The 25,116-nt window shown below is 38.4% G+C and overlaps 7 protein-coding genes across 7 annotated transcripts; 4 read left to right on the forward strand and 3 right to left on the reverse strand.

Annotated features, from left to right (window-relative positions):
- Nucleotides 1-449: 449 nt before the first annotated feature.
- Nucleotides 450-1,200, forward strand: GCG54_00000950 (uncharacterized protein; the record flags this gene model as incomplete). The annotated part of the gene is made up of 2 exons (XM_045401081.1): nt 450-548; nt 598-1,200. 2 exons carry the CDS (start codon nt 450-452, stop codon nt 1,198-1,200), a joined length of 702 nt encoding a protein of 233 aa, XP_045258865.1.
- A 992-nt stretch (nt 1,201-2,192) lies between these two features.
- Nucleotides 2,193-3,814, reverse strand: GCG54_00000951 (Cytochrome P450 monooxygenase aclL; the record flags this gene model as incomplete). The annotated part of the gene is made up of 2 exons (XM_045401082.1): nt 2,193-2,546; nt 2,609-3,814. 2 exons carry the CDS (start codon nt 3,812-3,814, stop codon nt 2,193-2,195), a joined length of 1,560 nt encoding a protein of 519 aa, XP_045258866.1.
- A 640-nt stretch (nt 3,815-4,454) lies between these two features.
- GCG54_00000952 (Ophiobolin F synthase) lies at nt 4,455-6,815 on the forward strand (the record flags this gene model as incomplete). The annotated part of the gene is made up of 3 exons (XM_045401083.1): nt 4,455-4,779; nt 4,835-4,866; nt 4,938-6,815. 3 exons carry the CDS (start codon nt 4,455-4,457, stop codon nt 6,813-6,815), a joined length of 2,235 nt encoding a protein of 744 aa, XP_045258867.1.
- Nucleotides 6,816-8,299: 1,484 nt separating this feature from the next.
- Nucleotides 8,300-9,247, forward strand: GCG54_00000953 (uncharacterized protein; the record flags this gene model as incomplete). The annotated part of the gene is made up of 2 exons (XM_045401084.1): nt 8,300-8,456; nt 8,655-9,247. The coding sequence occupies 2 exons, from the start codon at nt 8,300-8,302 to the stop codon at nt 9,245-9,247; spliced, it is 750 nt and encodes a 249-aa protein (XP_045258868.1).
- Nucleotides 9,248-21,586: 12,339 nt separating this feature from the next.
- Nucleotides 21,587-22,376, reverse strand: GCG54_00000954 (uncharacterized protein; the record flags this gene model as incomplete). The annotated part of the gene is made up of 2 exons (XM_045401085.1): nt 21,587-22,225; nt 22,278-22,376. The coding sequence occupies 2 exons, from the start codon at nt 22,374-22,376 to the stop codon at nt 21,587-21,589; spliced, it is 738 nt and encodes a 245-aa protein (XP_045258869.1).
- An 855-nt stretch (nt 22,377-23,231) lies between these two features.
- Nucleotides 23,232-24,080, forward strand: GCG54_00000955 (Cyclohexadienyl dehydratase; the record flags this gene model as incomplete). Its single annotated transcript, XM_045401086.1, has 1 exon — nt 23,232-24,080. One exon carries the CDS (start codon nt 23,232-23,234, stop codon nt 24,078-24,080), a length of 849 nt encoding a protein of 282 aa, XP_045258870.1.
- A 208-nt stretch (nt 24,081-24,288) lies between these two features.
- On the reverse strand, nt 24,289-24,588 carry GCG54_00000956 (uncharacterized protein; the record flags this gene model as incomplete). Its single annotated transcript, XM_045401087.1, has 2 exons — nt 24,289-24,423; nt 24,484-24,588. 2 exons carry the CDS (start codon nt 24,586-24,588, stop codon nt 24,289-24,291), a joined length of 240 nt encoding a protein of 79 aa, XP_045258871.1.
- Nucleotides 24,589-25,116: the final 528 nt, after the last annotated feature.

Here is a 25,116-nt window from a genome sequence, read left to right on the forward strand (position 1 = left end):
GTTTCCTCGTAGCTTGGTAGTAGTAGTTTGCTATTGAAGCCAATCCACTCTTTCGTCTTTCATCTTGTTCAAATCCTTCTGTTCGACCCTCCCCGTGAAGGAAGCTGTGCGCGATATGGATCGCATTGGTCAGGAAATGAATATCATTTCGGTTATGTTATTCCGGGCGACCTTGACCTGCGACAAAAGATCATATCCTCGGCTGCGGGGTTACCGGCAGGAACTGTATAGCTGAGACTTGTGCTTGATGCAGTGTAAGCAGCAGTGGCGTGTTGAGGTACATCCAATCTTGAATGAGAGGCCGCATCAGGTCTCAGGTGTATGCCATGTCCTAGATAAGGTGACGCAACCTCTTGCGAACTTGTATGACAACGAATAGCTCACTAAATGCATATTCTAAGAAATAGGTAGCTGCCTGAATACCATTCTTCTCGGTTTCATTACGGAGCATGGCTTCTAAGTCCTCAATCGGCCCTCGAGTTCCATCACTGGATGGCAAATTGGTTCTCTTCGGGAACGTGAACATCGTTCCGGACCACTATAATGACGTGTGGCCCTCATTCTTTCTCTATCTTGTACATGTACTGACGACTACAGTGGCAAGCAGCATACGACGATCTGGCGACTTACGTTTTCGCCAAAGAGCCCAATACTATCACGTATTACTTTGGGCTCCCCCTTGAGTACGCTGACAACCCATCACGGACACCTTACCTCCTCGCCTTCGAGATATACTCCTCACGGGAGGACCTTTACGATGTGCACCTGAAGTCCGAAACGATGGTAACATCATTCCTCCCAGCCGCGCTCCCTGTCATGGCGACGGGCCTGGACCTCGTGCACTACGACGTCGCGGGCGGCTTCCTCGACCGCAGCGGCCGAAGGGCGGAGTGTGGCATCATGGAAGACACCCAGATACGATGCACAGACTCTGCCTCGCGTGCAGAAGTCCTCGGAGCTTTAAAGATGTTGTGTCGGGCAGCGAAGGATGACGATGACGTGTTCACGTTCTTGGGACTGCGGGGGCAGGACGACGAGATCGGGGCGAGAATCTTTGCGCGTTTTCGTGATCGAGATTCGATGGAACGATGGGCGAGGACTGAGGTCGTGAAGGGCTTTTGGGAAGTCGTGAAGAACAACGTGAAAGATATGGGCTCCCGTGCGTATGCTCCCAATGGGAAGGGCTGGCTTTGGAAGTAGGCATTGTAGAAATCGGGACACGTCTCTTCCACGGGGAGAGAAGCATGTCATGTCGTTCGGTCGATAATCTTCGGCGGGTACTACCCCGACTTTGAGCCGGCCCCGGCCCGGAGCGCGAGATCTTATTCAAGGACCGAGTTTGATCGACAATCGTACTGCGTACACGGATGGGCTGCCAGTCGCATATCGAGCTGTCTCTTGCCACAAGTATTATATCATTTTTGGACTCTTCACGGCTCGTCTATCGGGCAGACCTTCTGCCAACAGAGTCTATGCGTCCTCGCGGTACTCCAGTCTTTGTGGCCGCATCGTCATTGAGACCATCGGCACTGGCTAGTTCTCCTGCAACTAAGCGCTTCCGACGTCCTCGCGTTATTGAGAAACCCCCCCGGGATCTGCTCGACTGACCCGCAATTAGAAGCCATACAAGGGGGCCTAGATTAAAAACATCAGTTCCGGTCAAATCACCATGTCAAGTTTTGCCGCAGCTCACTACCGTTCGCCGCCGGTCCCGCTTCAGAGCAACTACCCGCATGTTTGGCTCAACGTTAGTTAGACTTCCGCCTCATTCCCGGTGAAGATCACCACCCGACGCGTAGATCAGATCATGGGGCCTATCTGATTAGATTGAATGCATGCAGTGCTACTTCGTAAGAGGCATTGGGAAGGTTGCTCGAGAGTGGGGCAGCACGTCGAGAGACAGTTTTGTTTGGTCTTAAGATGTGATAGGACGGCGGATAATAACACTACGTTCTTCCTTGGATTCTCTCCGTTGCCTATCTTCTTTTTCATCCATTTTCCTTCAAGCGTTCCCATTTCCGCCAGATGCCCTTGGCGAATATGAAGAAGGACCACACCTTGAGCCCGAAACAGCAGTGCTCTACCAAGAATCACACCCAATACCTTCTCCAATTTCCCCCTTCAGCTGCCTAGAACACCATTTCTGTCCAACGATGGACTTTCAAACTTGTGCTGCCCCCATTTACCAGCGATCAATGGACCGCCTTCCTCAAATCTACCAGCAGCGGACCCCGCCGTGCAAGAACATACAGGCCCTGGTCATCCCAGTTCCGACACGACTCATCTAGCTCCATGTCAAACTCCCAGAGCAGCTTGGCGAGAAAGGTCTGGGTGGTCAGATGGGCTAGATTTCTCGCAATGCATTTCCTGGGGCCGTAACCAAACGGGTTGAATGCATCACGGTCGTCGTTCTCAAACTCAGCTGGTCTGTTATCAAGCCAGCGCTCGGGCCGATAAGAGTCGGCGTCGTAGAAGTTGGAGGCTGATCGTGAGGTTGCGAACTGGTTGACGCCAACAATTGTGCCTCCTCGGACGAACTCGCCGCACTAGGGGTTTTGGTTAGACACAGATGGAAAGATAGAGAGAGATGAGGAGACAAGAAACCTACAATTTGGGCACCAGCTGGAGGAACCTGGCGAGTGAGAGTTCCGGGGATGGTTGGACGTCTGCGCAGCGTCTCCCGGAAACAAGCAAGCAGGTAGGGCAGGTTCTGAACGTCCTGAGCCGTGATCTCATCCGACGACTTGAAGGCTGCACGGATCTCTCTCACAGCTTCAGCGTATGCGTAGGGCGTCGTTAGCAGGTGGTAGATGGTGCTGATGATGGAAGACGGCATGGCCTCTGGGGTTCCGAGGATCAAGTGCACACAGTTGATCCAGACCTTGTCGTCTTGCAAGCCCTCGCTCTTTGCCCTGCTCATCAGGTAGGAAGCAAAGTCGCCAGAGTTGTCCCCGCCTGCATGTTTCTCGTCGGCCATGCGCTTGAGGACCATGTCGTGGACCTCCTTGACCGGCAACACGCAGTCGTAGCCCGTGAATCCAGGCATGCCCTCGATGGCATTGACTAAGATCTTGGGGCTTCGGCGGAACTGCAGGTAGTAGCACTGCACCCAGTCAAAAAGCCTCTTGAAGAGCGCCAACGAGGGGTGAACGGTGCCCTGCGACATGATGGCGTTAAGGTCGCGTCCCACCGTGAGTTGCCCGCCGAGATCGAAGAGCGCATTCTCGGTCCACGCCCCAATGTCGACCACCGCCGAACTGCCATTACCCGAGAGCGAGGGCGACCGAATATGGGCGTTCAGGCCCTCGATCATCCTGTCAATGCATCCCGTGATGATGTGGCCCCGCTCAACCAAGGCCTGATGGGAGAAGGCATAGGCAAGCGTCCGCTTCTGCGGCCGGTGCTCGTCGCCGTCCGAATCAATCAGCGCCTTGTGTTCGGCAAAGACAGCTGAGTATAAAATGGGGTCCTTGTTGAAGAGCGTGGTCTCGCCATTGGCCTGCTTGTTACGCCCGTAGATGTCCCTAAAGGCTTCGGCACAGTTGTATGTCAACTCATCGGGCGCAATTCGTACCACGGGCCCATACTTGGCGTGCAGACGCTTCAGATCGTAGGGTATTTGGCCTTGGGTGTAGCGGATGACATAGGGAAACCTCGAGGCTCGCCACAGGAGAGGTCCCGGGTAGGAGCGAAGGGGGTGGAAGAAGAGGTTGTAAGTCGCCTTGAATATGACGGCCAAAACGATGAGTGCTGCTGTCCAGACTGACAAGGGCAGCGACGCCAGCCGCTCACTCGGAAGCCCGAGGACTGTCATGGTGAATTAAGTTGTCGATGTCTGGACAACCTTCGAGATGCCCGTCGACCTGGTTGAAACTACAGATAATGGCAGAGTAGAAGGCATTGTTTAATAAACCACGGCCTGCAATTGGTGTCAATCGCCCCCTTCTCTTCCAAAAGCACTCACCGAACCAGCACGGTTCGCGAGTCACGCGTTCACGAGTCACGACGGTATTGCCGGTGGAAACGGTCAATCTCGGGCGTTCCGAAGCATTGCCGTCGTGTTAATTTTCGCTTTGGCGAACCCTTCAAGACGGTATGACTCGGGGTTCAATCAGGCTTGCTTATCTCTGAAGCATGAACTCCAGGGGTCTGTCGATCGAAACCGATATGTCTTCAAGAGACTTAGAAACCACGATGTCTCCTCCTTCGCAATCAGGAGAGGTTATCAGTGTCTTGTTGACCTCGTCTCACGCCTCTCTGCAGACCTCTGTGTCTTTTCAGTATTGAGTATACTACTGTCCTGTTGACCTGTTGGGTTATATCCATTGGGGTTGCGTGGTTCTTTTCCATTTCGGTACCTTTCTGTATCATATTGTACCTCAGCCTTCTCCTCCACCCGTCAACTTTGTCATTTTTCGTGGTATGCGCCTCGCGACAATTTGCCTCTCCCCGCCATGGCCTCAACAATCATGAACTACCAAGACTGCGGTCCGATGCGGTACAAGTCCTCGGTTCCGGTACCTGCATCTTTGTATGAGAACACTGCCTACCCCTCCAAATTCCGTCCGAGAATCAGCAAACACGTGGACGTGGCCGACAAGGCGTGCTGGGAGGCGTGTGACGACTTTGAAAACGCGACTGGCTTGAAGTTGAAGGCCGACAGCGTTGGATGCATCAACCCCATCGGCGGGAATGTCAACGCTTTGTGGTTTCCAGAGGCCATACCGGAGCGACTCCATATCATTTCCTACCTGTCTGAACTTCTCTTTCGGCACGACGGTCAGTATTTATGATCCTGATCTCTCCGACGTCTGCTAACTTCTTGTGCATGCAGACCTTACCGACGATGCTGTAACACCAGAACAGGTACGTCAAGAATGACAACTCACTAAATGCCTTCCTCGTGGTCCGAATGCTAACATGTCTGTTTATTTCAGTTCGATGAGGTCCACGGACCATTGGCGCGATTCCTTGGTTCTGAGTTGAAGCAAAGCGATCACACCACCAAGCACAACGCAATGAACACGATGCAGGCACGCGTCGCCATCGAGGCGCTCGAACAGAACGAACAGCTGGGAAAGCTCGTCATCGAGAAGTGGAAGGGCATCGTGAGTGTTCGCGGACAGGACGCCTTCATGGAGCACAAGACACTGGACTCGTACATGCACGTGCGGCACTACGACGCCGGAGCCTACTCGGTTTGGTCGCAAATCCTATTTTGCTGCGATATTAGCCTCACCGACGAGGAGCTTACAGGTCTGGAGCCCCTCACCTGGCTGGCCTTCACGCAGATGATCCTGTGGCATGATTACTGCTCGTGGGATAAAGAAGCAGCCACGTACCTGGAGCGCGAAGAAGGCGGATCCAACATGAGCGCCGTGCAGGTCTACATGGCCATGTACGATCTCGACCAGCATGCCGCCAAGGACTTTCTGCTGTCCGAGATCACGAGAATTGAGGACGAGTACTGCGAGAGGAAGGCGAACTACATGATGGAGTGCTCGCCAGCACCTCACATCACACACTACATCGGTCTCATTGAGATGTGCATGGCCGGGAACACGTTGTGGCACCTGTCCTCGCGCCGATATGACCCGAAGGCTCCCCTTCCCAGACGAGAAGACATTGGCAAGGTGAACGGAGACCTGCTTGATGTTTCCGAGGTCAGCAAGCCTGTAGATGGCACAGAGTCGGACGACATTATTCTCACTCCGGTCTCAAGCTGTCTCGGCACGAAAAGACTCAGGCCATTCTGGAATAACCAGAGGACCGAGTATACCACCATGACGCCCGCCGAGACCAGTTCAGATGACAAGAAGAAGAAGGCCAAGGCATCACACGAGACACGGGCTGATCTACTGACCGTCTCGCCCTGCGCTTGGCCTGCCGAGCCAGACGAGAAGGACATTTTGGCGGCTTACCTCTACACGGCGGCAAGGCCTGCAAGCGGCGCCCGCGACAAGCTGATGGACGCGCTTGACAATTGGTACCGCGTTCCTCCTGACGCCCTGGCCACAATCCGCACCATTATCCGAATCATGCACAACGCCAGTCTAATGCTCGACGACGTCCAAGACAATTCGCCCGTGAGGAGGGGCAGTCCGAGTGCGCATGTCGTCTTTGGCGCGGCCCAAACCACAAATTCGGCGAGCTATTTCATGATCAAGTGCGTGGAGCTGGCACGGCCGCTGGGCGACGAGGCCTTGTCGTGCCTCTTGTCCGAACTCGGCCAGCTGCACCTCGGCCAAAGCCACGACTTAGCATGGACTTTCCATTGCAAGGCGCCCACAGTATCCGAGTACTACAGCCATCTCGAGCAAAAGACCGGTGGGCTCTTTCGCATGGCCTCCCGCATGATGCGCGCTTCAGCGACCCAGAACAAGCATCTCGACGCCTGCAAACTGATGAGCCTTCTCGGCAGGCTCTACCAGCTGCGGGACGACTACCAGGATATCACGTCGGAATGCCTCTCGACATACGACGATCTAGATGAGGGGAGCTTCACTCTGCCACTGATCCACGCCCTTCACCGCGAGGAGGAACAAGGTGACGTCCAGCTGCACAGCATTCTTCAAAGCGCACGGGCATCGCGTTCTGCCTCGGCATCTTCGAACAATGATGGAAAATTGTTGGTTGAGACGAAAATGCTGATTCGCGAGATGCTGGAGGAGGCAGGCAGCTTGGAGCATACAAGGGTAGTAATTCGAGACTTGTATGACGAGACGAGAGCCGTGTTGACCGCGATGGAGAACGAAACTGGGTCGGGGGGCAAGAATTGGATGTTACGATTGATTACTTTCCAGTTGAAAGTATGAGACAGAAACAGTAGTTAGCACTTTAGTTAGCGGGTCTTGAAATTCAGCGCCGTCGTCTTTACATACATGTGGAATTCCGAGGTTCAATATGTCCGTGACCAAACCCGTCATGCCGAATTCGGTGAAGAGTATGGAAGAAGAAAATCATATGAAGAAGAGACATGAATGCTACCACACACATGGTGGACAAATAGAACACAACGACGGTTTGTTTGCGCTTTGTTGCCAAGAAACAGGGATTCAAAAGTAGACCCCCTACCGTCTACGCGTACATGTAGGGGGCGAGATATCAGTCTCTTATCATTGAACAATATGTGAGGCAACAAACGGATTGGCTCTCCCGTATCGCATCGGGTCAAATGCTCCAAAACTGCACAAGCAGCCTGGCGACAAAAAGACTACTCGAGGTCATGAACCAGGGCATTTTAGAGCTGGCGGGCACGTGTAAGATTGCTTGAGTTTCTTGACGCCGCACAATTCAATGTGCATGTGGAACGTCACTCCGAAAAGTTATAGCCAAGGTGTATTGTCTTACCGAAAATGAAGGCGCTTGCAGCAATACAGATAACCCCAATATTATCCCATAATCCTTCAGTTCCGAGTGTACTTGGCATGTTAGATTATCAGATGACACTCCATGTGGCCACTTCGGACTCGAAGGCCAGTCGGGGTCAGATGGGCCACACACATACACAGAATTCTCCTCGTAAAACAAGGCTGGGGAGCGTTGAAGTACATATTAGGTTGTCAAGACCCGCAGTGTCAGACGTCAATCTATGTCACATTCGAGGAGCCTCACCACCCCCTAACAAAACAAAAGGATGTGGAATTCAGCCTGGATCCTCCATCATCCCAACCTCAACCAACAAGAGTATGACAGTGGCGGCTGCCTAGGACGCCACAACCCCCACGCATACCTAGCGCCCGCTGCCTGCGCTAAAAGCTGACCGCTTGCTACATTTCCTTTTCCATGGTCCGAGCCGAGGCGCTAGGTTATCAATTCAGCGTGATTCTGGCGTCGTACTGGTCGACGTTACGGCTTGCACAAACTGGACATGCTCTCTTTCAGCGTTGAGCGGCACAGAAGAAGCAATATTGTCGCATTCTGGCACGCGACAGCAGATAGAACGTGTGAGAATGCGGCCAATCACCACCGCACTGGCGTCGTATGCTGTTCGCCGCAGGGCTGACATGCGAGGTTGGGCAAGTTGGCGGCCGCCCCGCCATTCCTTGTGTTCTGTACTACTTCCGTCGCCTTTTCTATGTGACCGGTCGCTCTTTTCCGTCGCAATAGGACCTTCCAACTTCACTCTTTCCTCTTCGATTCTCTTTAGCGCATGAAGCTGCCGCAGAGTGCGCGATCAACATGTCACGGGGTACATCGTCCGGGGGCCTTCGTTCTTCGACAACGTGGGCATTTTTTGTTGTTTTTGCGCTCATTCTTCTCACCAGAAACGTCGCATACGCCGAAATCTGTAACTACGATGGCGGTTGGTCGATGCGGCGCGAGTCTAGCTGTACGACTATTGCATCAAAACGTTGCAATTCGACTTGGGACGGTTCGCAAGTTTTGTGTTGTCCTGATCGTTACGTCTGCAGTGGAGAAGATGATTTTCAGAATCAATACTGCTGCAAAGGTTAGTAAGATTCCAAATGGCGCTTAAACTTTTCAATATCCTTCTCTAATAAGCACCCAATGGGGTTTGCTAATCACTTACTCCGGAATAGACAAAAATAGTTGCATGAATCAGGCAATCAACGATCCAAAGGTATAGCTTCTTGAGAGCACTTACCCAAATTTTCGGAAACCGAGCTTAATACATACAAATTAGTGTCCAGATCCATCTATGAGCCTATGGGGAACCAATGACAGAGACGATGGCCTTTGGTGCTGTGCCTCTGAAGATGTGGGTGTTTACAAGAATACCGGGCAAGTAGATGGGCTGGTGTTTCTATGTACGGGAACTGAGGTGACTACTCTGGCCACGACACTTTCCTCGGCCACTCTTTTGTCTCAGTGCTCGATGACTAGCACGCCTACGAGCATCTCTGCCAGCACCTCTACTACCGCATCCACCAGCGCGAACGCCTCTGGCGAGGAAGATTCACCGGCGGGTGTTCCTGCAGGAGCTATAGCTGGCGGTGTTGTTGGCGGTGTCGCCGGAATCGCACTTGTGGTTGCCGGGATATATTTCTTGAAGAAGAAGAAGAAAAGTGACCCGGAAGAGCAGCCTTCAACAGAAGTTCCTGTCCAAGAAGGACAACAGTGGTCTCAACAGCGTTGGCCTAACTCTCAAAGGAGGCGACCCAGTGAGCTGGAAACAGTGGAGCCGCGGCTTGAGATGAATGGCGTGAAGCCGACCTACGAGCTTGACGCAACTGAGGAGCAAGCAAGGGAGAGGGATGTTTCTCCATTGAGTCCACCGAGGTGAAGCGACGAAGGGAGGAGTCTTTGTGTTCCACTCAAATGTGGCATCTGTGGAAGAGTTACCGGAGGTTTGGGCTTTCTCCTTTCGAACACGATACAGTCTCGCTGAGCTAGGGACCACGCAACAAGGGCAGTTTTATTAACATTCAGGCTATGTTGCTGAGGATGTTTCAAGGCTACAAGTGGAAAGCGCCGCAGGCATGACGTGTAGATATGTTGATTTACGTAGGCGATAGAGAGTGACGATTGCTATGTGTCCCCCGTGAGCCCAGAAAAGAAGAATGCTAACATGACTAGCTACTAACGTGAAGGCAACATTTCCCGAGGCCACCATACTGGTGGCAACTTCAATAACCCCAAAGATCTAGGTTCTTCTCAAGGTTGTTCCTGGCCTCGCACTTGATCATCTCGATACGCTCAGGGGTAGCCTTGGCCCTCCATCGTTCGAGGAAGAACATGGGAGGGCTAATGTTTTGAATAAACCAATACACAGCAGACAGATCATCAATGCCTTGGATATTAGCTGGTCGCTGCACGCCAGCTTTGGAAAACTCTTCGTCGCTCATGATGGCGGTCATCCAGTCTATGGATTCGGATTTCCGCTGCGCGTCCTCCTTGGCAAAACCTGTTAAAAGACAGCCTCGGAGATGTTCTTCTTCCGGATCGCCAGTGAAAGGGGGAATCATGAGTCCGTGAATACTAAGGAATGAGTAGAAGTATTCATCTGCCTGTGAGCCGATGTGGCCAAAGTCGTAGTCCAGCAAAGCAGTCAGCTTGTTTGTGGCCTCGTCGAATAAGATGTTGTTTCCGTCTAAATTCAAATAATCAGTACACTAATCAAGCCACTCCAACCAAACGGATAGGAGTTCCCCTACCGAAGTCGCCATGCACCAAGGTAGGCCGTGCTTCCACTCTACTAACAAGAGATTTCAGACCCTTGGCCCCAAACTCAGCGCTGCACCCAAACTAAGTCTATTCAAATAAGTTAATCAAATAGCTAATTAAATTAAGGCTATTCAGAGATTTAAATAGCTAAGTCGCTATTACTATTAACTTAGTTAATTTAAATAAGTTAGAGGTTAACTAGAAAAAGGGAAAGTTTAGTCTCTAGATTAATTATAATTTTTAAAAGATTTTTTAAAAAATAAAAAAAGCCTACCTAGATATTTTAATACTTAGCTTTATTCTAATTACTTAAAGTTATAACCCTTATAACTTTTATACTTAAAGTAAATAACCTAAGCTAGTTTTAAATTAATATCTCTATAATTACCTATATAGTAGACTTACTACTAGCCTATTAGGTCTTATTATAATATATCTCTAAAAAAAAAAGAGTAAGTAGTTATAGATATTAGTTTAGTAATACCTTTAGGTTAATAAGTAGTAAAGTAGGGCTTAGTACTTCTTAGTAGTAGGGTTAGTACTACTAAGAAGTATTAGAAGTATTAGAAATATGCTTTTTACTATACTACTAGATTAATATATTTTTAGTCCTCTTACTAAAGCTTAAAAAAAGCCTATTTTTAACCTTTATACTAGCCCTTAAAAATAACCTTTTTTTAATATTACTACTAATACTACTACTATTACTACTACTATTACTACTAATTAATCTCTTAAAGCTTTACTTATTTATACGCTCTTTTAATACCTCTATTAACACTTTACCTACTTTTATAATACCTCTACTTAATATTAGCTAATATCTTAATTATTTTATTAGTATTACTCTATTACTAGTACTTTATAATATTACTACTTAACTATATATTACTTTAACTATTAGTAATATATTAAGTACTAACTTAAGTATAAGAGACTTTCTATAGGCCTTACTTTAAGCTAAGTAGAAGAATAGGACCTTCTTTAATACTAAGTTAATCTTAAAGAAAGGGTCTTATAGCTATACCTCTTAGATTAGAAATAAAGGTTTCTTTATTTATAAGCTTTTACTTAATAACTAACTTAATATATTACTTATAATACTTACTTATTTTTATACTAATACTCTATAAAGGTAATATATATTAGGTCTACTACTATTACAATAAAGCTAGTAGTATTAATAAGCCTTTTAATACCTCTATTATAACTACTACTATTAACTATCTTAAGATAATATACTATATTAAGTAGGGAAGTTTTAAAGTTAGAGGTAATTTTAACGATATAAGCTTACCTCTAAAGCGCTACTACTCTACTATAATTACTATACCTAAGTTAAAAGTCTATTAGATTAAAAAGCTTACTATAAGCTACCTTATTAATATAAATAACCTATTTATAATATTTATGTTATAGTTAGCTATCTAATAGTAAGGTCTGCTAACAGAAGCTAGGGATTAACACATTATAATAGTATACTAAGGTTATAGACTTAGGTTATAGGTTATAAGCTAATAGTAGATTAGGTCTTTAGAAGCTAAGGTAATTAGTTTTAGACTTAATAAGTAATTCGTAGTAAAAGTAAGCTAAGAGTATCTATAAGGATAAATACTAAGTTAATTACTAAAGAGCTATAGAAGTCTAACTATAAACTAGGCTTAAGGTTATACTATATATAAATCCTAAATAGTATTCTTTATTTACTTAAAAGTGATTACCTAGGTATATAAAGTGATTATAATTAGTTAGTATAGCTAACTAATTACTAAGTGTTCCTTCCTATATTTTACTAATTATTTCCTTATCTTATTATTATATAACTTATACTATAGTTCTTTTATACTAAGTAAATCCCTACTATTCCTATAATCCTATAATATAAATATCTTATCTTAGCTACTTAATACTTAAATAGGTTAGTTAACTATTATCTATATATAATAGGTTATAATATTAAGTCCTCTCTCTAAAGGTTTTATCCTTAAGACCTAATATAAGTAGGTTATTAGTTCTAAGTTAGGGATCTATTAATTATTCTTCCTATTTTACTTATAATACTAATACTATATTAAGTTATATTTAGAAATTAAAATTAAATACTACCTCTACTTTTTATTATTATAACTATACTTTATATATTACTAAGTTTAGTTTAGTTATTAATATACTTTATTCCTACTATTATTCTTTAGGGAAGTATTATAAGCTTCTCTTTAGTAATAAAGTTTATAGTAAGTATACTTATTTAGGGTAGTTTTATAACGTAGTAGTAGATACTATTTATACTTATAAGTTTCTTTTTATTATTTTTTTTTTTTTTTTTTTTTTTTTTTTTTTTTTTTTTTTTGCCTAATACTAACTTATCCTAGTTAATTATTTATTAGATAAAGCTACTTGTTTAGAGGATACTAAGGTAGCTAAAGAGGAGGTATTAAGAAAGAAAGTAGCTACTCTATATACTATATAGGCTAAGTTAGATAAGTTTATAGTATAGTTAGATTATTTATATAAATAAAAAAAGATAGTGTTTTAAAAAGGTTAAGAGGTTATAGAAGAGGAGCTAGTAATATCTCTTATATTAGAGGTTTAGTTTATAAGTAGTTTTAGCGTTTTAGATTTAGATTTAATTCTTAACTAAAATCTTAGTACTCTAAATTTCTTATTAAGGGAGTCTTAGTTATATTTTAGTATTCCTAATTAAATAAATAATTTTCCTAGTTATATTAGCTAAAGGTATCTTAATTATAACTATAGAAATAGAAGTTATATTCTTTATTCTTTAGCTTCTCTTTATTTCTATTATAGTTCTTCTTATATTTATCTTTCTCTTTTATTAGTATGTTTTATATATTCCTTAAATTCTTCTAAGGTTATAAATAAGCTAAGTCTATCCTTAGGATTAATATAATTAAGTGTTCTAATATACTTATTAATCTTATCTTAATAGTTAAGTAGGTTATTATTAGGTTCCTATATATTATCTTTATATTTATAGTTTTTCTATTTAATAAAGTATTTCTATTTATTATCTTTATACTAATAGTTAAGTAGCTTTTCTATTTTATACTTTAGTTTATTATCTTCTATAATAATAAGGTTATTTATTTATAATCTTTATAGTACTAGCTTAAGGAGTAAAATATAGAATACTAAGTAATATTTTATAGTTTCTAGGAATTTAAGCTTATAGTTAACTAGTAAGATAACTTATAAGATTTTAAAAAGTTTAAGTTTTTTAAAGTTAAGTTTATTACTTAGTTATTTTATTTTAATATTTTACTATATAAGATAGGTACTATCTCCCTCTTTTAAAGTTAATCCCTTAATCTTTTATTTATTACTAAATTTTAATATTTATTATTAAATAAATTTAAGTTTTTTATATATATTATCTTAGATATCTTTAATTTATTATACTAAGGTAGTAGCTTTAATTATAGTTAGGCCTATTTAGGGTTCTCTATAAGTAGTTAGTTTAAAGTTATAGTTAAGGTAGAAGGGGGATTTCTTAGTACTTTCTCTAATTATACTATTATAAGTAAACTAAGCGATTAGTAAAAGTATAACCTAGTTATCTTAATTATAGTTAATATAGGTATAGAGGTAGGTTTTAAGGATTTAGTTAATTTATTCTATTTATCTATTAGTCTATAGGTAGAACGTAGTAGATATAGATTACTTAATACTAAGTTATACTATAATTAACTTTTAAAATTTAGAGGTAAAGATTTTATCTCTATCTAATATAATTTCTTTAAGTATACTATAATTAGTAATAATATACTTAAGGAAAGTATATATATATTCTTTAGTATTACTTATTTCTTTATATAGGATAAAGTAGGTATACTTTATAAGTTAGTCTACTATAATAAGAATACTATTAAAGTATACTTCTATAAGGGGTTTTTATAACTTTAGTAGTTTAATAATAAAGTTAAGGGATATAGATTACTAAGCGATTTATAGTATAAGTAAAGGTTATAATATATTATAAGGTTAATATTAAGTAGGTTTATTTTTTAGGTATACCTTATAATCCTTAATTACTTTTACTATATATTCTCTTATAACCTTTTCTCTATACTATTATTATAGTTATTTTTAGGTCTTTATAATTCCTTAGTAACTATATATAGGGCGTATATAAAATTCTATAATTACTTTATCGTTTAGTTTATTAGTTAAGCTAATATTAGATCGTCTAGCTATTATTAAGAGTTTAGCTATTAGTATTAAGTCTCTATTATCTTATTATTTAAGAATTACTTAGGTTTCTTTAAGTATTAGGATATTATAGTTTAGTTATTAGCTAAGAGTATCTACTCTACTATTATCTAATCCCTTTTAATAAATTATTTAGAAGTTAAATTCTAAGAGGAATTCTAACTATTAGATTTATTATTTATTAAGTATTTTTAAGGTTATAAAGTATAAGAGATTTTTATAATTAGAGTATATAAGTATTTTATAAATTATTCTTAAAAATTTAGATCTCTATTCTTTAAAGGCTTTAATAATTACTATAAGCTTTTTATTATATATCTAGTAGTTAAGTTTTAGTTTATAAAACTTATAAGAGAAGAAGGTATAGGGATATAGTTATCTTTTTAAGTTTTATTATAATAGTTATACTCTAATTATATAATTAGATATATTAGGTTCTATTTTAAACTATTTTATTAGATTTAGGATAATTAGGATAGGTTTATTAGTAATAAGGTCTTTAATCTTTTAAAATATTATTTATTATAGTTCTTTCTATATAAAGAGTATATCTTTATAGCTAAGGCTAATAAGAGCTATATTAATCTTACTATAGTTTTTAATAAATTTATAGTAGAAGTTAATAAAACTTAAGAATCTTTAGATTTCCTTAAAGTTATTAGGTACTAGCTATTCCTTAATAGCTTTAACTTTATTTCTTAATATATAAACCTTTCTAGGGGTAATAATAAATCTAAGGTATTCTACTTTTTATATATAGAATTTGCTTTTTTTAGGTTTAATTAAAAGTTTAGCTTCTTAAAGGGTTTATAAGATATAGTAAATATCTTCTTTATACTTCTTAAGTATAAGTAAAAAGATAAAGATATTATCTAAATAGATAACTATATAGATATTAATATACTTATATAGTACTATATTAATTATATTTTAGAATATTATAGGTATATTAGTAAGACTAAAAGGTATAATAAAGTACTTAAAATATCCTTTTTATATTTAGAAAGTAGTCTTCTATTCTTTACCTTATTTTATTTAGATTAAGTTATAAGTCCTTTTAAGATTAAGAGCTATAAACTAGTTAGCTCTATATAGAAGTTATCTTATCTTATCTATAAGGGGAAATAAGTAGTAATTCTTAATTATTATTTTATTAAGTATATAATAGTTAATATATAGTTATAGTTTTCTATTCTTTTTAGGTATAAATAGGATTAAGCTTCCTATTAGTAATATTAAAGGTCTAATATAACCTTTCCTAAGGTTTTCTTTAAGATACTTATTTAAGGCTTCTATCTCTATTAGGTTAAATCTATAGATTTTATTAAATTATAGTTCTTTCTCTTCTTTAAAGGGGATTTTATAATTAAAACTAGTATATTTAAGTAGTTTAGTCTCTAATTTAACTATAAAGAGTTTCTTATAAACTCTATATTCTTTTAGGATAGATAGAAGTAGATTATTCCTTTATTTAAGATCTATTATAGTTAATAGTTATAATATAGCTTTTTTTACCTTAAAGTAGTAGATATATTATCTTATTATTTTATATAATATTAGCTTATTTAAAGCTTATTTTTAATAGGGCTACTTAGGGATTAAGTCGTTATAATCCTAATAGAGTTAGCTTTTACTCTAATCTATCTATAGGTTACTTATTTATAGCTAGAGTAGTCTTAATATTATATTATATATTCTTAAGTTAGTAATATTAAATTAGATTTTTTTTTTTTAATTTAAGTAGCTTATTTTAAGGGGTATAGTTTTATTATAGATAATACCTCCTTTATACTTAAATTCTTCTCTTTTTACTATATATAATTAATATAGTTATTTTTTTCCTCTTTATAGTACTTTTAGTTTATTAATAGCTTAAGGGGTAATAAAGTTTACTTTAGCTCTACTATTAATTAGTATAAGTATTATTTATTTATTAATAGTAACTTTAAGTTCTATATTACCTTAATATCTTTATAATATCTAGTAGATAAACCTTTTCCTTATTACTTATTATAATTCTATATTAGTAAATAAGTTTAGTTTTTTAACTACTCTAAGTATTTTAAATAAGTAATTTATTTTCCTTTCTATTATACTTTTATAAGGCTATTTTTATAATATTTAACTTAAGGAGGTTAAGGTTTATTCTTTATAATTCTCTAAGCATATACTTTTTCCTTATAGTAGATCTAATATTTATTATATTAGTATTTATTCTATTTTATCTATTTATTATAGAGGTATTTTATAGGAAATTATTAGCTAGGGGTGAATATAGTAATATTACTATTAAACTTTCTAAGTTCCTATTTAGTAAAGGTATATATAGTATAGACGTTTTATAGGGGATTATTATTATATTACTTAGGTTAGAAATAGTAGTTATATTTATCTCCTATATAGATTTTATAATAGTTAAAGAAACACTATACTTAAAAGAGGTATTAATAGTTAGGGTTAGTAATTTTAAAGTAGAGGTGATCTTTAATTTAGAATTATAAGGTATAATATATTTTTAGTTTTATATTAGGTATACTATAAAGTTTAATAAACTATTTATTATTATATAAGTTAATTTATTTATATATAATTTGCTTAGGTATATTATCCTTCTTAGATTCCTCTTTAGAGCTAATATTATTTATACTAGGGGTAAGCTTATAGGTGATCTCTACTTAAGTATATTAGCATATAATATTATAAGGTTTATCTAAGTTATAAGGAAAACCTTCTTTTTCTCTAAAAATCTAGTTATTTATAAGCTTAAATAGTTACTATTCTTCTAAGGGGTTATACTAGTAATTTAGCTTATTATTAGATTTTTCCTTTATCTATTCTTCTAGTATTATATAGGTAGTTTAGTTTAAGAGTTTATAGTTAGTTTAACTTTAGTTATTAGTTATTTTAGGGGTAGAACTAAGAATTAGTTAGAGTTACTATATTTATAATATCTTATTTAGTTATTCTCTAGTTTTTCTTTAGATCTTATTATTACTAATATATATTATTATTAGAGTTCTTAAATATATATCTAGAGTAGTTATATTATATTTAGATTATCTAAGGTTACTATCTTTTAGGTAGTATCCTAATATTTCCTTATTTTTAAGGTAGATTTAATAGTTATTATTATAATATTTAGTCTAAGATTAGGATATATATAAGGTTTTTATAATAGTATTAACTTATTAGAGTTATTTAGCTATTAGTTTCTAGGGAAGCTTTTTAAGCTACTTATAGTTTTTAGTAATATATTCTTATTTATTATAGTTATAATACTTAAGGTTTTAAGGCTTTTTATTATTNTTATTATAGTTATAATACTTAAGGTTTTAAGGCTTTTTATTATTAAGTTTAGTTATTATATTAAGATCTATAGGTCTATTATACTATTTATAGGTAGTACTCTAGTAAGTATTATTCTAGTTATTATAAGGTTTACTATTATTCTATTAGGGGTTAAACTTCTAATAGGGCTACTATTAGTATTTATATCTAGAGTTAGGTCTTTATTATTTCTTACCTTTTTCCTTATAGTATTTAAAAAGTTAATTATTAATTTTAATAGTAAGGTTAGTATATTAGAGAAAGTCTTTAAGGTAATTAATCTTAATAATCTTATCTTTAACTTTATCTTTAAGTCCTTAATAGAATATAAAGATCTTAGTTTCTTTAGTAAGGTTAAGTTAGATACTAAGTTATCTAAATATAGTAGTATATTTTTTAGTTAATTTTATCTATTATAGCTATATAAAGTCTCTTTTAGTTTATTATTTCTTATTAAGGTTTTAGAAGAGAGAGTAGAGGGTATCTTTAAATCCCTTAAAGTTACTATAAATATTATAAATTTTAGTAGAATATTTATCTAAGGTCTTATACCTAAGAAATTCTTCTTAGATAAGTTTAAACTACTTAAGGGTTTATCTTTATAGGTAAGTAGTAATATAAATAACTTTCTTAATTTAGCTAGTAAAGTCTTTATAGTAGAAGTTTTAATAGTTTTTAATTTAGATTAAGAATAACTTAAGTTATCTAGAGGTACTATTATAAGTAATTAAAGTACTAAGTTTAAGTTTCTATTATCCTCTAATTAAAATAATAATAATATTAATAGTAGCCTAGAAGGTATTAAGTTCTTTTTAGAGTTCTTAGACCTTTTTAAGGTTAATATCTCCTCTAATATCTTTTTTTAGTTTTTTAAAGGCTACTATAGCGTTCTAAAGTTATCTATTAAGGTTTTTAATAACTTATTTATTTTTATTTATAAATATCTATATTTCTTTAGATTTAGCTTTTTATTTCTAGATAATATATTAGAGTTTTTTATAACCTTCCTTAGTAAATAAGCTTTCTCTATTAGAGTTATACTTAAGGTCTAATATATTATAATCTTTAATATTAATAAGTTTCTATACTAAACTCTAAGGCTAGTTATATAAGAAAGATAAAGATCTTAAAGTAGGGGATTTAGCTAAAGTATAAGAAAATATACTTATTGTTTTACTATTAATAGGTATTAATAGTTAACTTACTAAATAGGAGTAATTAAAATATTATAGTTAGCTATCTAATAGTAAGGTCTACTAATAGAAGCTAAGGATTAATATATTATAATAATATATTAAGGTTATAGACTTAGGTTATAAGTTATAAGCTAATAGTAGATTAGGTCTTTAGAGGCTAAAATAATTAGTCTTAGACTTAATAAGTAATTTACAGTAAAGGTAAACTAAAAGTATCTATAAAGATAAATATTAAGTTAATTACTAAAAAGCTATAGAAGTCTAATTATAAACTAAGCTTAGGGTTATACTATATATAAATCCTAAATAGTATTCTTTATCTACCTAAAAGTGATCACTTAGGTATATAAGGTGATTATAATTAGTTAGTATAGCTAACTAATCACTAAGTATTCCTTCCTATACTCTACTAATCATTTCCTTATCTTATTATTACGTAATTTATACTATAGTTCTTCTATACTAAGTAAGTCCCTATTATTCCTATAATCCTATAGTATAAATATCCTATCCTAGCCGCTTAACGCCTAAGTAGGTCAGTCAACTATTATCTATACATAACAGGTCGTAACAATTTAGTAACTAATATATTTAGTATATCCTCTATCTATTTAATTATAATATTAGTAATTAAGTCTATTAGTCTAGAGAGAGTATAAAGCTTTAACTTAATTACTTATATATATCTAAGATAGTATAGATTAAGTAGGAGATATAAGATACCTTTAGCTAAATATATCTATTATTTAACTTATAGATTTCCCCTAATTAATATATAATTATTACTATCTTTAGCTACTTTATTAATAAATTAGGTAAGTAGATATAATACCTCTTAGCTTTCTATTATTAACTTAGTACTTACTTAGGTGTTAATATTACCCTTACCTTATATATAGTTATTAATAACTTTAGAATATTTAACTAAGTTAAACTTATAGTTTATAATAATACTATAAATAATAATACTTATATTAAAGTACTTTATTTATCTATCTTACTATTATATAATAAAAAAGATACTATCTATTAATAGATTTAATACTATAGTTATATCCTTAATCTAATTAGTTAAGCTATTATCTATAGTGTTAATTAAGATATTTTTAAGGATTAATCTAAGTATCTTATTAATATTAGTAACTTAGAAGTAGATATAATACTCTAGAGGAGTAAGAGACCTATTAGTAAACTCTATAATATTATTAAATATATTAGATTATTACTTTAATATATAAAGAAGTTCTTAAAGTTTAGTAAAAAAGCTAATAATTAATTTAATATATTTATAATTTTTAAAGAGTTATCTTAAGACCTTAACTTAATACTAAATAATGCTATAAAATAGAACTTAATATATATAATAATCTAAAGGGCCCTACTTAAATATAGCTAGATTAATACCTTCCTATATAATAATAAGCTTTTTTATAACTTAGTAGACTATCTCCCTAATAAGGATTACCTCTCTAATAAGGATTAGTATATCCTTATTAAACTTAATAATATTCTTAAGCCTCTCTATAGATAGACTAAGTAATATAAAGGCTAAGGTAAGGGTAATAAGTATAACTAACTCTAAGAAGTTCTTATAGGTATAAAGTACCTCTTAGATAAGTTAGAGGACTAATAGAAGTTATATAATATTCTTACTAATAAAGAGATTAATTAAATAGCCTTATAGAGTTAATTATTATAGTTAACTTAGTATATAAGGTTATTATAGTAATCTTTACGTTAATTAGTAATATCTTTATAGACCTTATTAATTAATAGTATCTCTACTTATACCTACTCTAAGTATAAGTCTTAAAGCCCTTAAGGTGAGGTTAACTTTAACTTTAATATCTACTTATATATTTTTATTATTAATAGTTAAAAAGTACTTAATAAATATTATATTAAGTTTAGAGAGTTACCTATCTATATTATTACTATAATTTTATACTTTAAGTGAGGCTTATAATAGCTTAAGTAGTATTAGGATATATTAGAAATAAGTTCTTAGGTTATTAATACTAAGTAAGGTCTTTATAAATACTAAGAATAGTAGTATTATAAAGTAGCCCTTATTTTAATACCTTTAATACCTCTAGAGGGTTCTTTTATATTAATCTTAATAGTATTATATTATAAAAACTCTAAATATAGCTAATAGTTAGCTAATAAGACTTAGGGGGCTATTAATAATAAGGTTTCTAAACTAGATTAATATTATTATCTATTAATTATTTAACTTATTAATAACCTTATTAAGTAGTAGATTTTATATTATTAGACCTTCCTAATTCTTAGTAGATTTATTATTAATATCTTTACTATCTTAGTAATAATAATAAACTATAAGAGGGTATTTAGCTTTATTAAGCTTATACTAACTTTATAGAAGCTATTAATAAAGCTATCTCTACTTAAGAGGACTTAATACCTCTAGAACTAGGTTTAAGGCGGCTAAGTTACTATTAGTAGCTATATATATATAAAGAGGGGTTAATAAAGTTAATATAACCTTAAATTACTATATAGTATATATATCTAACCCCTAGAGACCTTATAATAGTATTACTAACTTCCTAATTAGGTAATTTTATATTAAATCTAGTAAGTTAAGTTTAAATCTATTAATTAGTTAAGTTCGTTATAATCTTTAAGTCAAATAGTTAAGTCGAAGCCTCAGATTTAACTTATTTGATTAGTATGCAGCGCTACCCAAACTGATCCAATCGGGCTCTCAGATCCGAGTCCCCCCAACCCTGGACAATGTCACACCTGTCGGCGAATCCAATCTGAGTATTGAAGTACTCTTGATAGAGATCTGACAGCGAAGTACAAGGTCCGCCACCTGCAATGGGCGTGGGCCCGCCAGTCAAGCTTCCATCAGGGCCAAAATTGAGGCCGCCAAATGTTCTGGCAGACTGAGGAAGATTGTATGCCTGAATATGCTTGAAGACCTGAGCAATCTGTCGCAACACTTCTCTCTTCTTCACGCCGTCGACTGTGGGGAACTTATCGCCCAGAGGCACACCTTGTTTGAACTCGATGAGAGTCCATCCAAGCCCTTCGGAAAAGGGGCGCCAGCCATAAATTTCGGGAACGAGGGAAGGATCAAGTTGCTTCAAAGCCTCTCTTGCAAGGGACATTACCGCGACTTCGTTCTGCACGCGGATCTCCTCGTTCAACATCGATGCTGGATCGGAGAAGCGCATGATGACTTTGGTGGCATTGGGGGGCAGGGGAGAGGCACCGAAGCGTTTATTGAATGGCGGCGGGGCATGTTGCGCTTCGGTTAGGCTTATGCTGTAGACTCTGGCGTTGTTATGGCGGAGAGCTACCACTTCAGTAACCTTTTCCCGTCAGCATGGCCCTACGGAGGTGCGTTATCAGACATGTACTCACTTCACGGTTGTACTGCAAGCACATAATCTCTTTTATGTAGGACTCATAGTCATCAGGCCCCAGGAGAAGGTTAACGACTGCGTGAGTTTGGTCCGACATTTCAAGTGGGCGTGATGTTCAAGATATCGACTGCTTAGCCTTGAATATGAAACCCATGAGGCTGTTGAGTTTCATTGTGGGCTTGTGTTCTTAAGTGAGTGTTGACGGTGAGTTTCGGTGGGAAGCGTAGCCGACCCGCGTGTTGGCGATTAGGCAACAGCGCGCCCAGAACTGACAGAGTGTGGCAGTCAGAATGTCGCCATGGCCGAAATCAGCAGGTCCGCGCGAGTTGGGACGACCAGTATCAGAAGCCAGGGCATATGCGCCCCTCGGCTGCAGGACTAACAATCGTCCCAGCAAGACAAACAAGCCAACACAAGCCAGGCCTTTACCTGATCACGATAAGAAACATGCACCCGTGGACTGATAATGACTCACTTAGTTCAAGACCGATGATGTTCATCTCAAAACGGAACAGACCCGACAATCCGGAAACCCTTGCTGAATAGTGGGCCCTTGATTGACAAGATGCATGTGAGTCTCAAAGCAAGGAGTGTGACGAATGCAACAACACGTGCGGCATCTCAGTGACATTCCCCTTGCCCCGGATGATCGTTCATCGCAAGCTCACTGAACGGCAGACTTTCATGATTCAGTCACAACCGGGACTCTTACGCCAGTCCAGCTAGCGACCTTGGCGCCAATTGACATATCCAATTGACCAATGAAAGACTCCCCGATATCGTGAGCAGACTCCAATTCCATGATAAGGGTCCACTGCCGGGAAATGAGGTTGCGGGGCCCCGGGATCGGCCTGGAGACAGATTAATAAAGAGAGACGAGCCTGCGATGGAATCTCACTCTTCGGCGGATGGTTCATATTTTCTCATTTGGTCAAGCATCACGAAAGTCATCATGAAGACACCCACCCTGCTCGCAACGGCCCTCAGCGTCTGCGCCAGTGCGCAACAGCTCGCAGAGCCACTTGCCTACGCCAACATCACGTCCCTGCTCGACACTATCCTCGCCCGTGGATACATCAACGTTGGGACAACAGGAGACTACAAGCCCTTCACGTATCTCGTCACAAACCAGACCACTCTGCCAAATACCACCGCAATCAACACAACCTACATTGGCGCCGACATCGACGCAGCGCAGTCACTCTCCAACGCCCTCGGTCTTCCCAGTCCGCCTCGCCTGATCAAGACAGTATGGGCGAACATCACGTCCGACCTGGCAGCGGGCAAATTCGACATCGCAATGGGCGGCGTCAGCCTTACCCTCGCAAGAGCCAAGACGGCCTTTTTCTCCGCGGCGATCCAGCGCGTCGGCAAGACGGCTTGCATACGCTGCGCCGACGCGGACAAGTACACCGACCTCGCGACTCTGGACCAGGCTGGTGTCAAGGTCGCCGTCAACCCTGGCGGCACCAACGAGGCCTTTGACCGCGCGAACCTGAAGAACGCCGAAATCGTTTTGGTGGAGGACAACAACGCTGTCTACCAGGCCGTGCTGGACGGCACGGCGGACGCGATGATTTCGGATCTCATAGAGGTTGAGTTGCAGGTCACGCTGCACGAGGGCGAGCTCTGCATCGCCAACCCGGATGCGCCGTTCAACTTTGAGGAGCTGGGCTATGCCATCCCGAGAGACATTGTGTGGAAGCACTTTGTGGACGCGTGGGTTCACGTTCAACTCGGCAGCGGAGCGTGGAACTCCACCCTGGAGACGTGGCTGAACTACAAGTGGCCAAGCGTATGAATAATCATATTGAGCCAAGATACCAATAATCCAAAGTTCAAGGACTTTCAATTACAAACCTATACCATTTGAAAAAGAAACGTTTCCAATGAAATTCCCGCGCGGCATCAACGGACTCGTCCTTGGCCAATTTGGTTTTTGTAACGGAACGCCTTTTGCAACAGATCCAAAAAGAGCAACTGCATGAACACGACATGGCCACGTTCGGTCAAGCTTTCTTGTCCAGTTTATCTTTGCCAGGAAGCTGCTCTGCAATTTTTGATGCCTCCAATCCGACCTTCTTCTTGGCCTGCTCCATGGTGGAGGCCATGGAAGGCATCGCGGCCGCGTCACCGCTGTGTCTCTGGACAGGTACACTCAGCATGCTGTCCCCAAAAATTCAAAAAGGCGGAATCAAACTCACCCTCTCCTCCTCGACCTCAGCATCGTGGATGAAGTCGTGTCCAGCCTCCACAGCGTCATCCGACAGTCCGTGCTGCTTCAGACCGTGATCCTTCCTATTCGACATCGTGAAGTTAACCGGTATTCTTGGTTGTAGCTGATGGTAGTAGTGTGAGCGTCAGAAGTCTTACTGAACGACAGGCATATTCAGTGTGACAAGGCTGGGCAGAGGGCGAACCTCAACTGATATATTCTCATTGAGTTTTCATAATTTCCGGGGCATGTGACAGTCCAACGTCATCCGAATGCCCGACTGAGGGGTTCACGGTCGCCGGCGAAAGTCTCAAGGACACCATCATCAAGGGCACGGTGAGCAGCCCCGCATCGATGATGGCCCCCGAACCGTTGTGGCAAGGATGACCAGACAACAACGGTCACGTCTCATCGATTGAAAAGGCGGGGTCGGAACCATCGCGACTTGTTCCAGGCCTGGCTTATTGCCTTGAACCACCGGATTGGATGAGAGGAGGGGTTTACGTAGACGCGGCTTGTAAGTTGTAGCTGGCGGGGTATGAGAAACTTCAATTAGAAAAGATACCTTCGGCGCATATTTGCGTTTGAGTGATTCACCTCCCGGCAATGAGATGGAATGCGC

This window comes from Colletotrichum gloeosporioides (assembly GCF_011800055.1).
Source record: "Colletotrichum gloeosporioides strain Lc1 chromosome Unknown consensus_83, whole genome shotgun sequence".
Classification (NCBI taxonomy): domain Eukaryota; kingdom Fungi; phylum Ascomycota; class Sordariomycetes; order Glomerellales; family Glomerellaceae; genus Colletotrichum; species Colletotrichum gloeosporioides.